This window comes from Melozone crissalis, unplaced genomic scaffold (genome assembly GCF_028551555.1).
Source record: "Melozone crissalis strain CALT ecotype California unplaced genomic scaffold, PUWL_Pcris_2 ptg000027l_1, whole genome shotgun sequence".
NCBI lineage: Eukaryota > Metazoa > Chordata > Aves > Passeriformes > Passerellidae > Melozone > Melozone crissalis.
The window spans coordinates 35,121,646-35,135,955 of NW_026535805.1; the positions used below are offsets into that span (position 1 = coordinate 35,121,646).

General features: G+C 44.6%; 2 protein-coding genes across 2 annotated transcripts in view; one reads left to right on the forward strand and one right to left on the reverse strand.

Annotated features, from left to right (window-relative positions):
- Window positions 1–1,428: 1,428 nt before the first annotated feature.
- RSPH3 (radial spoke head 3) lies at window positions 1,429–9,022 on the reverse strand. Its single transcript, XM_054279573.1, has 8 exons — window positions 8,869–9,022; window positions 8,648–8,732; window positions 7,210–7,363; window positions 6,534–6,679; window positions 5,761–5,964; window positions 4,606–4,768; window positions 3,480–3,566; window positions 1,429–2,090 (listed from the first exon to the last, which is right to left on the reverse strand). The coding sequence occupies exons 1-8, from the start codon at window positions 8,985–8,987 to the stop codon at window positions 1,885–1,887; spliced, it is 1,164 nt and encodes a 387-aa protein (XP_054135548.1). The 5' UTR covers window positions 8,988–9,022; the 3' UTR covers window positions 1,429–1,884.
- LOC128938689 (rho GTPase-activating protein 29-like) overlaps window positions 7,226–14,310 on the forward strand; it is a 67,848-nt gene continuing 60,763 nt past the window's right edge. The window contains exons 1-2 of the mRNA XM_054279033.1: window positions 7,226–7,352; window positions 8,744–8,894. Of these exons, the coding sequence (XP_054135008.1) occupies window positions 7,226–7,352; window positions 8,744–8,894 (278 nt within the window). The remainder of the gene's footprint in view (window positions 7,353–8,743; window positions 8,895–14,310) is intronic.

Consider the following 14,310-nt stretch of genomic DNA (forward strand, 5'->3'; position numbering starts at 1 on the left):
GCTCCTCCCGTCCCCGCGGCGCTGCCCGGCCCCGGGAGACGCCTGGCGGCGGGGCGGCGGCGGGCGGGCCGGGGGAGGGCCGGGACGAGGGGCGGCCGCGCCGCCTCCCCTGCCCGCTCCGCCCCTGCGGAGCGCCGGGACGGGCGGGGGGTGCGGGGACGGGCCGGGGATGCGGCCCCGCCGCCGCCGGTGCCCGGCGCTCGCTATGCGGCGGCGATAGCGGGAAACTCGTTCTCGGGGGAGTGCGGGTGCCGCGGCTGTCGATACCGTCTCTGCCGTGGCCGCGGAGTTGCCCGTGCTTGTGAGGATCCACAGAACGTCCTGACCTGCACTGCTGGTGGTTAGCAACTTCCCAGGAAGGCAACTCACAACATTTAGAATGTCCTACACGCACGTCCCGGTTTTGCTTCCCTTACTTGGGAATTCGGTGTCAGACTTGGACCCCAGCTGGCGTGCACCTCCCCTGAAGGAACCAGTGTCTGTTTCTTGTACTGTCACGGGTCAGCCCTGAGGAGATGATTCCACCTTCTCCGTTACCACCAGGCTGGATGGGACTTCGAGCAACCTGACCTACTCAAAGATGTCCCCGCTCAGGGCAGGCGTGGGATTGCACCCGATGATCTACAAGGCCCCCTCCAACTCAAACTACTCTGTCGTTCTATGAGCCAGTGTGGACTGCACTGGGTGATTCAAGTATTGGCTTCTCATGCTATAAATGAGTAAATTTTGCAAAAGTTCGACGCCATTGGGGTTCAGCAGAGGAGGGAAGTTCCGACGGGCGTCACTAGCGCAGGGTGTTCAATGAGAAAAGGTGACACCAGCAGTGTCCTTTCCGGCCCTTCTCCATGCGGATTGCCGCGGGCTATCCTGCCCTCTAGTGCCTGCAGCGCCCGCTCCCTCCGGCCTCCCTCGGCTCCCTGCCGCACTGACGCCCCCAGGAGCTGCAGAGCCCCGTGCACCCCCCGGGCCCCGTGCGTGCAGAGCTGTCCACCCTGCGGGCCTGTGCCTGCCGGGGACAGCTGCTGCTGGCAACACTGACCCAGCAAGGGCACGGTGCTGCTGCAATGTAGCACCGGTGTACTTCCGTGAGGGGGACGGCCCCGCCTCAGGAACCGGCCTGTGGACGGACAACTAACTAACTACACATGTTAGTGAAGGCACGTTTTGTCAGTCATGTCTGGTACTGCTTCCAGTGAACCGGCAGGAAAGGACGATTACAAAGAAAACCGAGACTGGACTCAGCGTGTAGCTCCAGCCCCTCACCTCCAGGAGGGGCTCTAAGAGGATGCTGAGGAGGATTTTGCACAGGCAGAAATTCCCACGGGCAGGTAAATCTGAACTTGGCAAGGCTGAGGAACAGCTGCTTCGGCTCTATTACCTGCTGAGATGTCCATTCAAGTTTGTGAGGAAAGAAAAGACTAACATGAGTCAAAAGCAATTTATTTAATTGCTGTACTAACTACCTTTCAAAACAAGGAAAGTAAGGAAATATTGTTCCAAGAACATTATCAAAGCATTTACAAAGATTATTATGATGCTCTCAACATCCTTCTCATGACCTTCTAGCACAGGGTGTGGGACAGCATTTTCAACTTCTGATGAATTGGATTGTGTAAAAGGAGACAGAATTTCTGTGCCATTCATTGCACTTGTAACTTCTCTGTTGATTCTAGCAGCCTGAAATCAGCAACTCCAGCATATGGAAAACATGTTTTAATGCTCTACTGTTGCTTAGGTTCACCCTTCAGAATGGCTAGGGCACAATACCTGTAAATAGATAGGAATTAATTCCTTATTTCTAAGCCACTGGTCTCCATTTACTTGATGACTTGCCTGTTTGTTACTCAGTTTCCAAATCTGCTGCTCCTTCTTGACCTTATTCTTCTAACTCGAATCTGAAGGTTCTTCCTCAGCACCTTCCTCAGGTTGGTCAGTCTCTTCTTCCTCAGCAACAGGTTGGTCAGCATCATCCTCCTCACCAGACATCTTGGGAGCTGCATCTGTTGCCCCAGGCTCTTCAGCAGGTGGAGCAGGTGGAGGTGGACGGCTAAATTCATCTAAGCGCTTTTCCACCACCGTACGAATCAAAGCTGAAACAGAGATAGCCACCATTTAGAACCACAGAGGAAAAACCCTATAATTTGAGATTATTTTTGTATATATTACTGACCTATAAATCCCTAAACAGGGAAATAACCCTGAAATAACTCTGAAAATGAAGAAATATCTAAGGACTGAAGCAAGACAATGGTATCTGGTTAAAAACTTAAACAGATTTAACAAGAATACAATATATATTCTCATCACTATTATATCTTGCAGCAACATTCTCCTTAGGATGTTTATTCAGTAGTCACATACAATATTTTTTTCTTAAAGAAGAGACATTTCCCTTCCTTCTGAAGAGCTACATTAAGAACTGATCCTTGAGCGTACATGAATCAGCATAAAATACCTAACACACCAGCTTTAATTGTCCAAATCATATTATACCTTAACAAGTAAAATGCACGGTCCTAATTAAACTAAAAATAAACCAAAGGAAGCAAACATACTTGTAATACAAACCCAAAATCCCAGCAAGAGGAAAACTATAGGAATGAAGATGTTATGCAAGTATAAAAAAGTGGTTTGATCTAGGAGCACATTACTGAGCACAGATATACCATACTTTTGTGTTTCTACACAAGACAGAATCCAAGTTTTTCAGGTGTTTCAACTACAGCCTCTAAACTAATAGAAGAGCCCATACATTAAGCTTGAACTGGCCAAAGAAGACTGATATTTCAATCTATTCCAAAAGCAAGGACATTATTATTGACTGATAAGGAGGTAAGCCCTTGTTTTGATGAAAAATATTGGTCACCTCACTTCTCAGTCAACCATGGCCCACCATCATTCTCCTTTTAATGTAGGAAAATAATCCATAGCTCCATGAGCTTACACAACAAATTAAGACGCTTTCATGGTATACATGTGGCAATACACAAGCTGGGCTTTTCTGTTCCCACTGACACAATCAGGTGCACTACAGAGAACACTACAGCAGTGTAACACAGAGGAAGTAGAAGCTTTATAGCCAAAAAAAATTTGTGTTCTTTAACCATTCTGTTCCTGACATAGGTGTTGTATCTGCCTGCATTAACAAACCTCAAAGAGTATAAAGTCAGAAGAGAGTGGATAGTGCTGCATGACTGACACTTCCATTATTTCAGCTGAAAATCAGTTACCTAGTTGTCTGTAGTAGTAGCTTTCCAACATTAAAACATGTTAATATAGTAAAAAAACCAAACCAAATCAACAAACAAATGCAAGCAAACAAAACTCCCAACACAAAAAAAACATGGAGGTTTTCCTAAAATGACACTTCCTACCTTAACCCACAGTGACCATGTAAACATGACATTTGTTCTGACCAGCAAAAAAACAATCAAGAACATCAGGCAGCCCGGATTACATTCCAGGATTTGGTAACTTACAGTCAAGCATTATTCTTCCCAGAACCTTCTTCTGTAGTTCTTCTTCCACTTCTGACATCAGCCATGGAAGGAATTCTGTCTCAATATCTGTCGGAATTTAGGAGGAAGAAACAAAGGGAAAATGTCACTTTATAAAGGATGACCAACAGGACTTGGTGGCTGTTTTTTATTTGCTACAACAGTTAAGGGATGACTCCCCACACCCTGCCAAAGGCACTTGTTCTGTAAGAGTCACATGAAATCTCTCAGATGTTTTTTTTCTTATCTCCAGCTTCTCTTACTGAGGTTCATGATCATTATAGATTCAGAGTCCTCTCAACTGCAGTTATTTTCAAAGAGGTCTGGCACCCTTGAAGGGCTCAGCACAGATGAGATACACAGTCATGTTCTAGTGAGATCCAAATAACTATCCTGAGCAAGTCAGAAGAATAACATTTCCTGCCTTGCTTTCCAAAGACATTTGGCTTCTGGTCTGCTGAAGGCATTTGTTCTCTCTGACTAAGGAGCTCTTGCTTACTTATGTATTTCTCAAATGATACTTTTTGAACACTGTGATCCCAAAGCCTGCCCTGGTTGCAAAACACACTCAGTTTCTGCACTGATCTCATGATTTACCCTGGAGAGAGTGTAACCATTCCCAAGCTGTGGTCTGTGGAGACTGGTGAAGTGAGGTGTAGCAAGATAACTCATAAGAAATGCTGCTGATTCTAAGGGCTTGGAAGTCACTGATATACAATTCCAAAATTATTTTCAGTTTTCAATTCTAATTGACTAATTTTTCACTTGCTCTGATAATAATTAAAAATATTCAGAATGACATACTGATTTCTTTGTCTGATCTATAAAAATACATGTACTTCAGTTTGGATCTCTCTCCCAATCCTAACCACCCATTTATTTCTGTCTAGCTCCAAAGTAGCTCTTCTCATTGTCACACTGTCAGCTCTTGCTTATTCTTCACTATTTGTACAGATGAGCAATAATGTTTTTTGTGTTCAGCCACAAATGTAAATGAATAGTCTTATGACATTATTCTAAATAATAGGATAATATGCTATGTTTCGTGGTTGTTTTGAGCTTTATATAACTTTGCTCACGTATTTAAAAAGAAAAAAGCTAAACAAACCTCTTTCTATAGGGTCATAAAAAAATCCACTGTCATGAAGATTGTTGAAGACTGAGGGAATGAGATCAGCCAGGTAACGCTGAGCAAATGCCCGAGCTGCAATTTTCTCTGCAGTCTCTTTCTGTTTCCGCAGCTTTTCCAGGTGCTCCAGCCTGCGACGTTCCTGTCAAGGCAATTATGCATGTAAAACTTAGAGGCCTTTAGCTGTGACTCCTTTGATCTAGATTTTGAAGAATTATCACAGTGTGTTTCCCCTAAATAGCAAAGATAGTATGATCTCTATCTGGTATTTGCAGCCTCTAACTTCCACTGAAATTCCTCACATGAAAGAGTGCTTGAAAGCAAGTTTGTACTTTATCAATGGAATATTAAAATACCCCAAATTACAAAGAAACACATTTCTGTAGTATTCCTTTTTTGAATTTGACAAGTCTGTAAAATAAGGGCATCACAGCTGGCCAAATGAAACCCTTCTCTGATGCCTTAGTATATATTAATCTCATGACTTTTTGCTTTATTATTGCAGACCAAGCTGGTTATTTGCTTTGGAATATGATGAAGTTCAGAAAACTATTTCCCAAACTTTTTATCTTCCAATATTATATCATATTGCAAGTACCAAAAGATTAAAACTCAAATTGGTTCATGGAACCATTAGAAAACACAATTATACAAGGCTGATAAATAGCAAGTAATTAACACTTGCCTTCTCTGTTTATTCCTATTTACTAAAGATTACTAATTTGGCATGATACTTTGCAATCTTGAGATGTGCAGAGTAGAGCATGCATTGTGTGTGAAAGACCAGGAGGTGTCTCTCTTACTTCCAAGCACTCTGACTATTTGTTTAGCACTTATTTTAACAAAAAGGCTTAAGAAACAACTGTACCAGGTACAGAAGAAAATACTGTTAGTTTTGACCTTTTGACCAAGTCACTCAAGCATGACAGCTCCAAATAGACACAACAGTGTGGTGCTGTTGTATGAGAGCAAGTGGCAGAGTGCAGCTGTATGTCATCAAAATGCTTTAAGGTATGTCAAAGCTGACAGTACCCTTTTGGGCATACCCAGCTTATATCACAGGCTGTTGTTCAGTACTGGAAATGTTTTTCTCCCTTCTGACAGGAAGTCCCTTAGGAAGGAAGGAAGTCCTACCTTCTCCTCTCTGATCCGCCTGTCCTGCTCTTCCAAGCGCTGTAACTCAGCAAACTCTGCACTACGCAGCTCTGCGAAGGCACGCTGATGTGACCACAGCTGGGACAGCTCTTCTTCTTCCATGACTTCCAGCAAAGCCTGCTCAACTGTTTTTCCAACCAACACCTCCAGGATGGGCTTAACTTCGATATCAAAGTCAAACAACTGAGGATGAGAGACAGAGAGAAATGTCTCTTGATCACAATTACCCTTAACAAGGATTGGCAAGGAGAAAAGGAGGATGAACAAAGCCCTTGTACTGAAGTCAGGCTGGGGAAGTGCAGGTGGGGGACCAGTGTCAGCTAAGGCACAGAGAATCACGAGTGCTGCTGGGGGTGCGTGGGATGGCCTGAGTGGGCTGGCCTGAGACACCACACAGCCTCCCATAGACCCTGTGGGGACTGCCAGGGAGAAGCTGAGCACTTGCCTAGACCGTACTTCTCTGTTCCCAGTCCCTTCTTGGGCTGGACATGTTTTACAGAAGAGAGCATTTCTCAACACTGTATCACTTAGCTGAAAGCAGCAGAACCAGTGCACATGGCAGCACAACTTCCTTGATTTTGCACTCAACCTCAAAGCAAACCTTGGTGAGTTGGGTTTGGGTGGTTTGTGGGGGCTTTTTTGGCATGTTCCGTGAGGATTAGTTTCTTTCTGTTTCTACTTCAATTTTGTATCAGCAATGTGTTTTGGATGGAAGAGATATTTTGACAGCACTTGTGGACCTGACTTCATACCTCTCCTGTTTCTATTTGAGTGGCCACATCTTTTCCTGATTTGGCTGGTATGAAGAGTGGAGTGGGAGGTCTGTCCAAAAATTCATCTGTTTGACACTCTCCATCAACCTCTATTATCCGATCACTAATCTCTTCCAAATACAGTTCTAGAAACAAAAGCACAATGAATACACAACATGGGATTCATTTCATTTTAGCTTTCAACTGTTTTTGATGACTCTATATCCTGAATTACATCCAAAGAGTGCAATAAAATGCTTTCTATAAAGTCAGAAAAAAGGCCTCTCAAAACATAGGTCAATTTGCTGCAAAGGCCATCTGATGCTGTGTTCTCTGTAATGTCAGGTGCACTTCATGGAAGTGATTCCAAAAACAGTAGTTCACCTTAAGCAAAAGTTTTAAAACTTTCCATTTTAAGCATACATTAAATTTCTCTAATTATACTGGAAATGGAAAGAGTAAATGAAGCAGTCTTGGCTAGTATTCAAGAATGTACAATGAAAAATAGACCTTCTGGGCAAATGTCACTAATTAGACAAGTATAGAACCTCTGATTCCAGCATTCCGTGATTTTAAACTGCGTGATTCAAACAACTTCATCACCAATTTAGCAAGTGAATGTAGATCAACAAGCTTTTGTTTTCAGACAGATATAAAAAAAAGTGCAGCCTTTTACCTGTCTGCACGTGAACATGTACTCTGCCCGCCACAGGCTCCGGCGTTCCTGGCCGAATTTGCTCCAGAGTGAGCCTTCTGGCCGGGATGTGTTTCAATATCGATGCTCTCCTCGGCCTTTTAACCTCAATGGCAAGGGGCTCGGTACTCTGAGCCTGGGTGAAGAAGGAAGATACCCACAAAACAGAACACACTTTATACTTGAAAATGATATTCAATTGCCTCTGCAGAAAAATGACGGTTGCTCTTTGATCTTAATGATAGCTATCTAGTATTTTGGATTTACTTTCCTGGGTCCTGGCCCTAAATTTTCACAGACTTAAAGACTGTATGGCATGAAATTAATAAGTTATGCTAGCAGCCTACAGGCACATAATAATGGCATCTCATACTAAGAGTAATAATTAATTATTTTCTTATTTGAAAGTGAATATTGTCTACAGAACTTTGTTAGATAAAGTATATTAAAATGGTATGTTTTCAAATTTTGAGAGGTCAAATGGACTTAAGCCCAGTTTTCATATTATGAACAGAATTGTTTGCTAGATAAAAATTAGACTAATATATAATTGGTCTATATAATAGACCAATTACTGCTAATGAAACAAAAGAAACTCATAATAACATTTAAATTCAGTATTCTACTTACAGATTGAGATAAACATCAACTTTGAACTTCTTAAACAAAACTTACATGAAATTCACTCTAAGAAATGGCTACTGAACAACACAAAGCTATTTTCAAACAGTAGCTTTTAAAATATACTGCTTTAAATTCATATATTATCAAATTATCTATGTAGAAATATTATCTGAAAACAAAGTATCACATTTGGGTGGGATTCCGAGCAACCTGGACCAGTGGAAGTTATCCCTGCCCAGGGCAGGGGGTTGGAACTAGATGATCTTCAGGGTCCCTTTCAACCCAAACCATTCTAAGATTCTATGATTTACTATTATATCAGGATATAGCAGTAATAAAAAAAAAAAAAACAAACTTCGGCATCCTCACAAGCAGCTTTTGCATACAGCTGGACCATTTAGCTCTGCTTCTGTAGTAGGATAAACCAAAGTCTATGCCGCAACTCAACTTCCCAAGAGCTGCAATTCCCCCTGATGACACCTTGTGTATGATAAAAGATTATCGAGTAATGACTTGTGCTCAGGACCATTACCCTAAAGAAACAGAGAAAGAAAATAAAGTCATCAAGTATGTAATGGGGGGTAAAAAAATCAGAACTGCAGAAGTTCGTATGAAACCGAATGTTTTAAAGAAGAGCTAGAAACAGTCACAGGCTGGTTTAACTGGAGAGCCTGTGACTTACGTGAAACATTGGAAGTTCAATTACAGCTTCATGATAGATGAGGAACAGCTTCACCGCCTACCTATGGCTTTTCAACAGAACCGTAGCGTGATGCACTTTAGCGAACCCCCGTACCTGCGGTGGGGTCGGACGGGAGGACAGGACGTTTCCGCGCACCACCCTCGGGTCGACCATGATGTTGCCGTAGCGCACCTTCTCCCTGCGGCACAGCACACACAGCGCCGCTTGCGGCTTCCCCCGGCCGGCGGGAGAAAGGCCAAGCGGGGAAGGGCGCTGGGCCCGGGGGAAGGCGAGGAAGGCAGCGGGGCAGCGGCCTGCCGGACAGCGGCACTCACGTCTCGGAGCCATTGGACTGCTCTCGGTACTTGGGCCGCGGGGGCAGGGAGCGGGGCTGGCTGGAGTAGCTGTAGGGCCCGTCGGCGGCCGCTTGCACGGGCCCCACGGTGGGCTCCATGCTGCGGCTCCGGCTCCGCGCGGCGGGCGCGCCTGAGGGAGCGCTAACGGCGTCCGTCTCCCGGGCAACGCGCCGCGCGTGCGCGGGCAGGCGGCCGCGGGCTCGTGGGGCGTCGCGGAACGGCCGGGGCTGGGAGGCTCCTTAAGGATCGTCCGTGAATAGGGACACGGCCCACCAGAACAGGGTGCTCAAAGCCCCGTCCAGCCCGACCTCGAACACTTTCGGGGTGGCGAATTCACAGCCTCTCTGGGCAACCTGCTACAGCGCCTCACCATCGTCCCAGCAAACAATGCCTGCCTAATATCTACTCCAAATCTATCCTCTTCCAGTTTGAAGGCATTCCCCCTTGTCCTGTCACTACATGCCCTTGTAATAAGCCCCCTTCCAGCTCTCCTGTCGGCTCTCCGGTACTGGAATGCGGCGGTCAGGTCACGCCGGAGCCTTCCCTTTGCGGTGCGCGGCCCCCGCCCCTCACGGAGCTGTTCCTGCCGGGACATAGCCCGGGCCTGAGGCCGTGCCGAGCCCCGGGAAAGCGCCGCCGTCACCCACAGCGGCTCCGAGCTCGCCCGCCAGTGCTGCGGGCCCGCCCGGCCGAGGCAATGAGGGCGTCGGACCGCGAGGTGTCACCGTCCTCCCGCCGCCTCCGAACAGCTGCCCGAGACTCGCAGCTTCCCAGGGACACGCGGGGTGCGCTGGCACTGGCGTGGGGGGACGCGGAACCTTGTTGGGTGGCGTGCTGGTGGCTTCAGTACCGGCGTCCTGGAAGCACCGGCTCGAACAGCTGCACCCCAGATTTGTGTTTTCCACGTAAACTGGAGATTTGGATCCTGGAAAGGTGTGCTATGATGGCAGAAGGAAGACGAGGTGAGACCTCAGTGTGCTGTCCCACGCGTGGTGAGCTGCGCTCCCTGCCAGGGCAAATCATGAGCACGTGTTTTCAGCCTCTGTGAAAAATTTCCATTAAGAGAAACATAAAAGCGTTGAAGGGTTACTGATACAGCGATAGCCCTTTTTTTAAACCTGTGTGGGTAGGGATATGCCTTGATTCTTTTAACAAGACTTAGCATATAAAATAGCCCATACCCTTTGTTTCTGAAACCTTTGGTTTAAATATAATTTATTTTAAATTCTATTTATTTCAGCTCAGTTATGTTAATGCTGCAGACATCTGTGCTCCACTGCAGCCCTGAGTACTTCACAGGAGGCCCCAAAGGCATGGGGAAAGCTGTGGAGCAGGAGAAACTATTTGAAAAACAAGTTTGAGAAACCCACCCTAAACTAAAAAACAAACAAACAAAACAAAAAGACCCTCAAGAAACAACAAACAAACAAATAAAAAACCCTATTGAGGTAGTCTTTCAATATTTGCTTGTGTCTGGACAAGCAAAGTTAATGAATGAATGGGTTCTCAGTCCAGCCAAGTCAGAGAACTATGGTCCTTAAATTTGACCTCAACCAATACAATCCTTTGATTTTGGAGATCTGACTCATATTTGCTGAAAATTTAAGTTTGGTCATAGAGTTAGCTCTACTGCTTTTAGACTGGCGACTTGAAATCTGGGTAGATCTTTCCAGGATTGTTATGGATCTGGTGTTTCTCTTCATGTGAAAAACAGCTGCAGCATAGCCTAAAAAATGTCAGTCTGAAGCTTTCCAGAATGTGCTTGCTGAATAACCTTAGAAATTTGGCTGGAATGGACTGGATAGGAAGACAAAAAGAAAACAGCCTGTTACCACTGGAGCAAAGATTCCTGAGGAGTTGCCTGTTCCTTATTGCCCACAAATCTTGTGAAGATGAAGATATTGCATCACAAGTTCATTTTGTTAGGCTGGCCCCAGCCGGTCTCTCACTTTTTGGGAGAATTTCTCATTCACCTGATGTGTTCATTGGTTGAATGGCAGCACCTGTCCTCTTTATCTCTGTGAAACACTGCAACCTCCTGAGTTACCAGTTCAGTGCAAAGGTCTCTGCAGGTTTATAAGTGACAGACTGATTCCCAGAAAAAAAAGCAGCTTTTCTCCCTTGCCCTCTTTTATGCTGTTTTGTTGTTGTTGTTTGAGTTTTTGGGGTTTGATTGTTTGTTTGTTTTTTTGTTCTTTGGGATTGGTTTGGTTGGTTGGTTTTGTTTTGTTTGGTTTGTTTTTTTAGTGTGGCTTTTGGGGGGGTTTTGGGGTTTGTTTGGTTTTTTTTGGTTTTGTTTGGTTTTGTGTTTTTTTGGTTTTTTTTTTTTGGCTTTTGGTTTTGGTTTTTTTTTTTTTTCTAGAAATACCTGGTGAGTTCTGGAACACTTTGTGTCATCACAAGACTGAGTGGAGCAGGGTCCAAAACCACATTGATTGTAATCAGATTCCTGCCATTTGTTGCTTTCTGGATCTTACAGTAGCAATGGCTTTTTCACATATTCTTTGGAGGATTTTCTTGGCCCTGCACAATCGCAGTGCCAGAGGTGCTGCCTGGGAAATGGGCCTAGCTAGCAAGGAATAAATCAGCCCATCTCCCATATGGCAGCTAAGAAAGGTCTTTTGAAGTGCCTTCAGCTGACTTGAAAGCTGCAGAACAAGGGCTTTATCTCCTTCCAGGTTTGCTGTGGGTCTGTTAAAAGGCTTTGAACATACTTGGGTTTTTGTTTGTTTTCATAAGAATTTCCTGGCATTCTGCCATGCCTTATGGCATGGCCTTGGCTTTCTTTTTTTGGATGTGAAACAAGTTTATTCACAGCAAAGCAAATGTGAAGGTGTCAGTGTGTAGTAACAGAAGATGTACACCCACTCTTTCCTGCAGCACTCGGGATGCATCTGTAACTAGTGAATGACACCTTGAAATACAATGTGAGGGATCTGCAGTGCTGAGCCTGGGTCTTCCTGGGGCCCTAGCTTGGATGTTGCTAGACTGGGAGACTTTCTGCCACAATTCATTACACAATACAATGATGAGCAGACTAGCTGAGTCCAGTTCCCACCACCTTAACTTTCTGCAGCATTTCAAAATTAAGAAAGGAAGGAGGTTTATGGATCTAGGCATAATGCTTAATTGTCCAAAAGGACAGGGAGAGGCATAATGCCTCGCTAGAGCATTGGTCCTTCTTCTGTCTGGAGGAGGACCATGGCTGCTTATAAAATCACAGGAATGCTTCCCTGGTGTAAAACGGTGTAATTATATGAAATTTGGGTTAGATTTGGTTCTCCATGGTCCTGAAATGGAACTTTAATCTGTGATTCTTACCCCCTTGAGCCTGCGGTTAAAGGCGTGGATCTCCCAGTCTTGGAAGCAATTCTGATTGAGGCCAAAATGACATTGCTTTCAAGTAGACATCAAAAATCACAGAGCAATCTAAACTGGAAAGGACTCTGGAGCTCTCTAGTGTAACGCTCTTGCCTAAGCCAGGACAAATTCAAAGGTAGATCAGATTGGTCAGGGCCCTCCCCTGCCAGCTTTTGAAAATCTCCAGGTATGGAGATGCTTGAAATAGCCTTGAAAATCGCAGGAATCATCATACCACTGCTAATCCATGCCCTGAGATGTATGATGGAAACACAAAGAGCACAGGCATGCAGTCAGTGTGACTGCAAAGATGAAAAAATCACAGAGCTCAAGCGGGGTGTGTATGTACTGTTTGTCCTGATGCTGTGAGAGAACAATTAATAGAAGGGCCCTGAAACCTGTTTCAACTTGCTGCAGTGACATGATCAAAGAGAATTAGCAAATACTGTGTCAGTATTGTATCACTGGTGTCTGCCAGCCAATGGTGTCTTTGCTGCTGTTCAGGGGTGCTGGGCTCAGAGCATCAAAGGTAAACAGGCCTGGTCCCAACAGGGAGATACTCAGCTTAAAAAAATTATAATGTGCCAACCTAGAGTTTTGACTCCCAGATGAGAGACACAGGAGGAAAAATAAATACCGGATCTAAACTTGAGTTCTGCTGGTGCCATCAATATTTTTTAATAAGGGTTGTTAATAGTAATACATAAACATTAATAGAGAAGAAAGGAGATCCTATCACTCATATCTTCAACCCAAATTATTGAGCTTTCTTTTCTGTGTAGCAGCACAGCTTCCTCTTGACTCTGGTTCTGAGTTTGTGGGGTTGGGCAGGACTGGAAAGTTTCAGTTCTCAAGACCTTAATTTCTCCAACACAAGTGAAAAAACAGAACTTATTAATCATGGTTCTGTAATCAAAATTTACAAGGCTGTTTCCCCTACAATTCCCCCTCTGACTCTCAGCACCATTTTCCCTAGGTTGCCTTTCCTCCACGTTCCCCACAAGCTTTGTTTTTCAGTGTGCCTGCTCTTCAGGCTGCGTTCTTTGCTACCATGTGCTTTCAGAGAGAGTGACTAGAAAAATTACGAAAGGGTGATAAAGCACCTTAGAGAGTGGAGCGCACTGAATTTTAAACTATCATTCATTAGACTATCAAATGGAAAATCAATTGTTGGCGACCTTCCTATTTAAGCTCAAATAGACTGTGTGCTGCTATCCTGCTCCAGCCCCTTCTCACCTCTTCCTGCCTTGAACAGGCCTCTCCCTCTCCATCTTTTCACCTCAGGAAGCTCTGCCTCCTTATTTTGCATCTCCCTGTATTGAGGGCAATGGTACAACTGCACTAAACTTGCAGAGTAAGAAACAAGACAGATCTGCTTCTGTTGGTCCTTCATTGTAGTCATGGTGTTTTTTCATCTTGATATAAGTTGCCCTTTATAACATCTCTGGGAGGCAGATCAGTATCACCCATGCTTAATTTGAGATAAACTGCACAGTCCAAAACTGCACTGGGTAGGAGGCCTTTTGGAAAAAGCAGATCCAGATGTTGAACTTCCTAACTACAAGCCTCTGGTCTTCATCTCAAAATCATCCTCCTGATGACCTGTGGAGAAATAGTGGCTGCTGTGCTCTTTCTCACACCCAAGGACTTCTCAAATGCCATGGTGTCTGTAGCTCACAAGATGGGTGTGCATCTCTGTATTTTATTGTGTAACGTTGTGTACGCCTCAGAGTACAGCCCTGCAAAATTGTTGAATGATGCTGTGGTTGCTTTCTCACCTGGTCAGCAGTTGTGCTGAAGAAATCTGGTAGGTGAATCACAGGCACTGCTGCACAGGTGCACTTGCTAAATCTTCATGGTGGAGAGACTTGCATGGCCCAAGACTGTGCAGCAAGCATGTGGAAAAACAGAAAAATCCCTAATGTGTTATAAGAACATCTTCTCTGATCACCAAACTTGGAAACTTGGGTTTGGCTTTAAATTTATTTTTTTTAAATACAGTTTTATAATTTTCAGCATAACCTGTGGGATACTGAAGGTGCAGGGCTTGAACATGAACTG

Bases quoted from the DNA above. Each gene is read 5' to 3' on its own strand.
- RSPH3 (XM_054279573.1), bottom strand. From the start codon at position 8,987: ATGGAGCCCACCGTGGGGCCCGTGCAAGCGGCCGCCGACGGGCCCTAC. The intron at 5,965-6,533 runs GTATGAAGTCAG...TCTCATCCTCAG, and splicing joins CTCAAATAGAAACAGGAGAG to TTGTTTGACTTTGATATCGA. The intron at 2,091-3,479 runs GTAAGTTACCAA...TCTCTGTTTCAG, and splicing joins GGGAAGAATAATGCTTGACT to CTTTGATTCGTACGGTGGTG.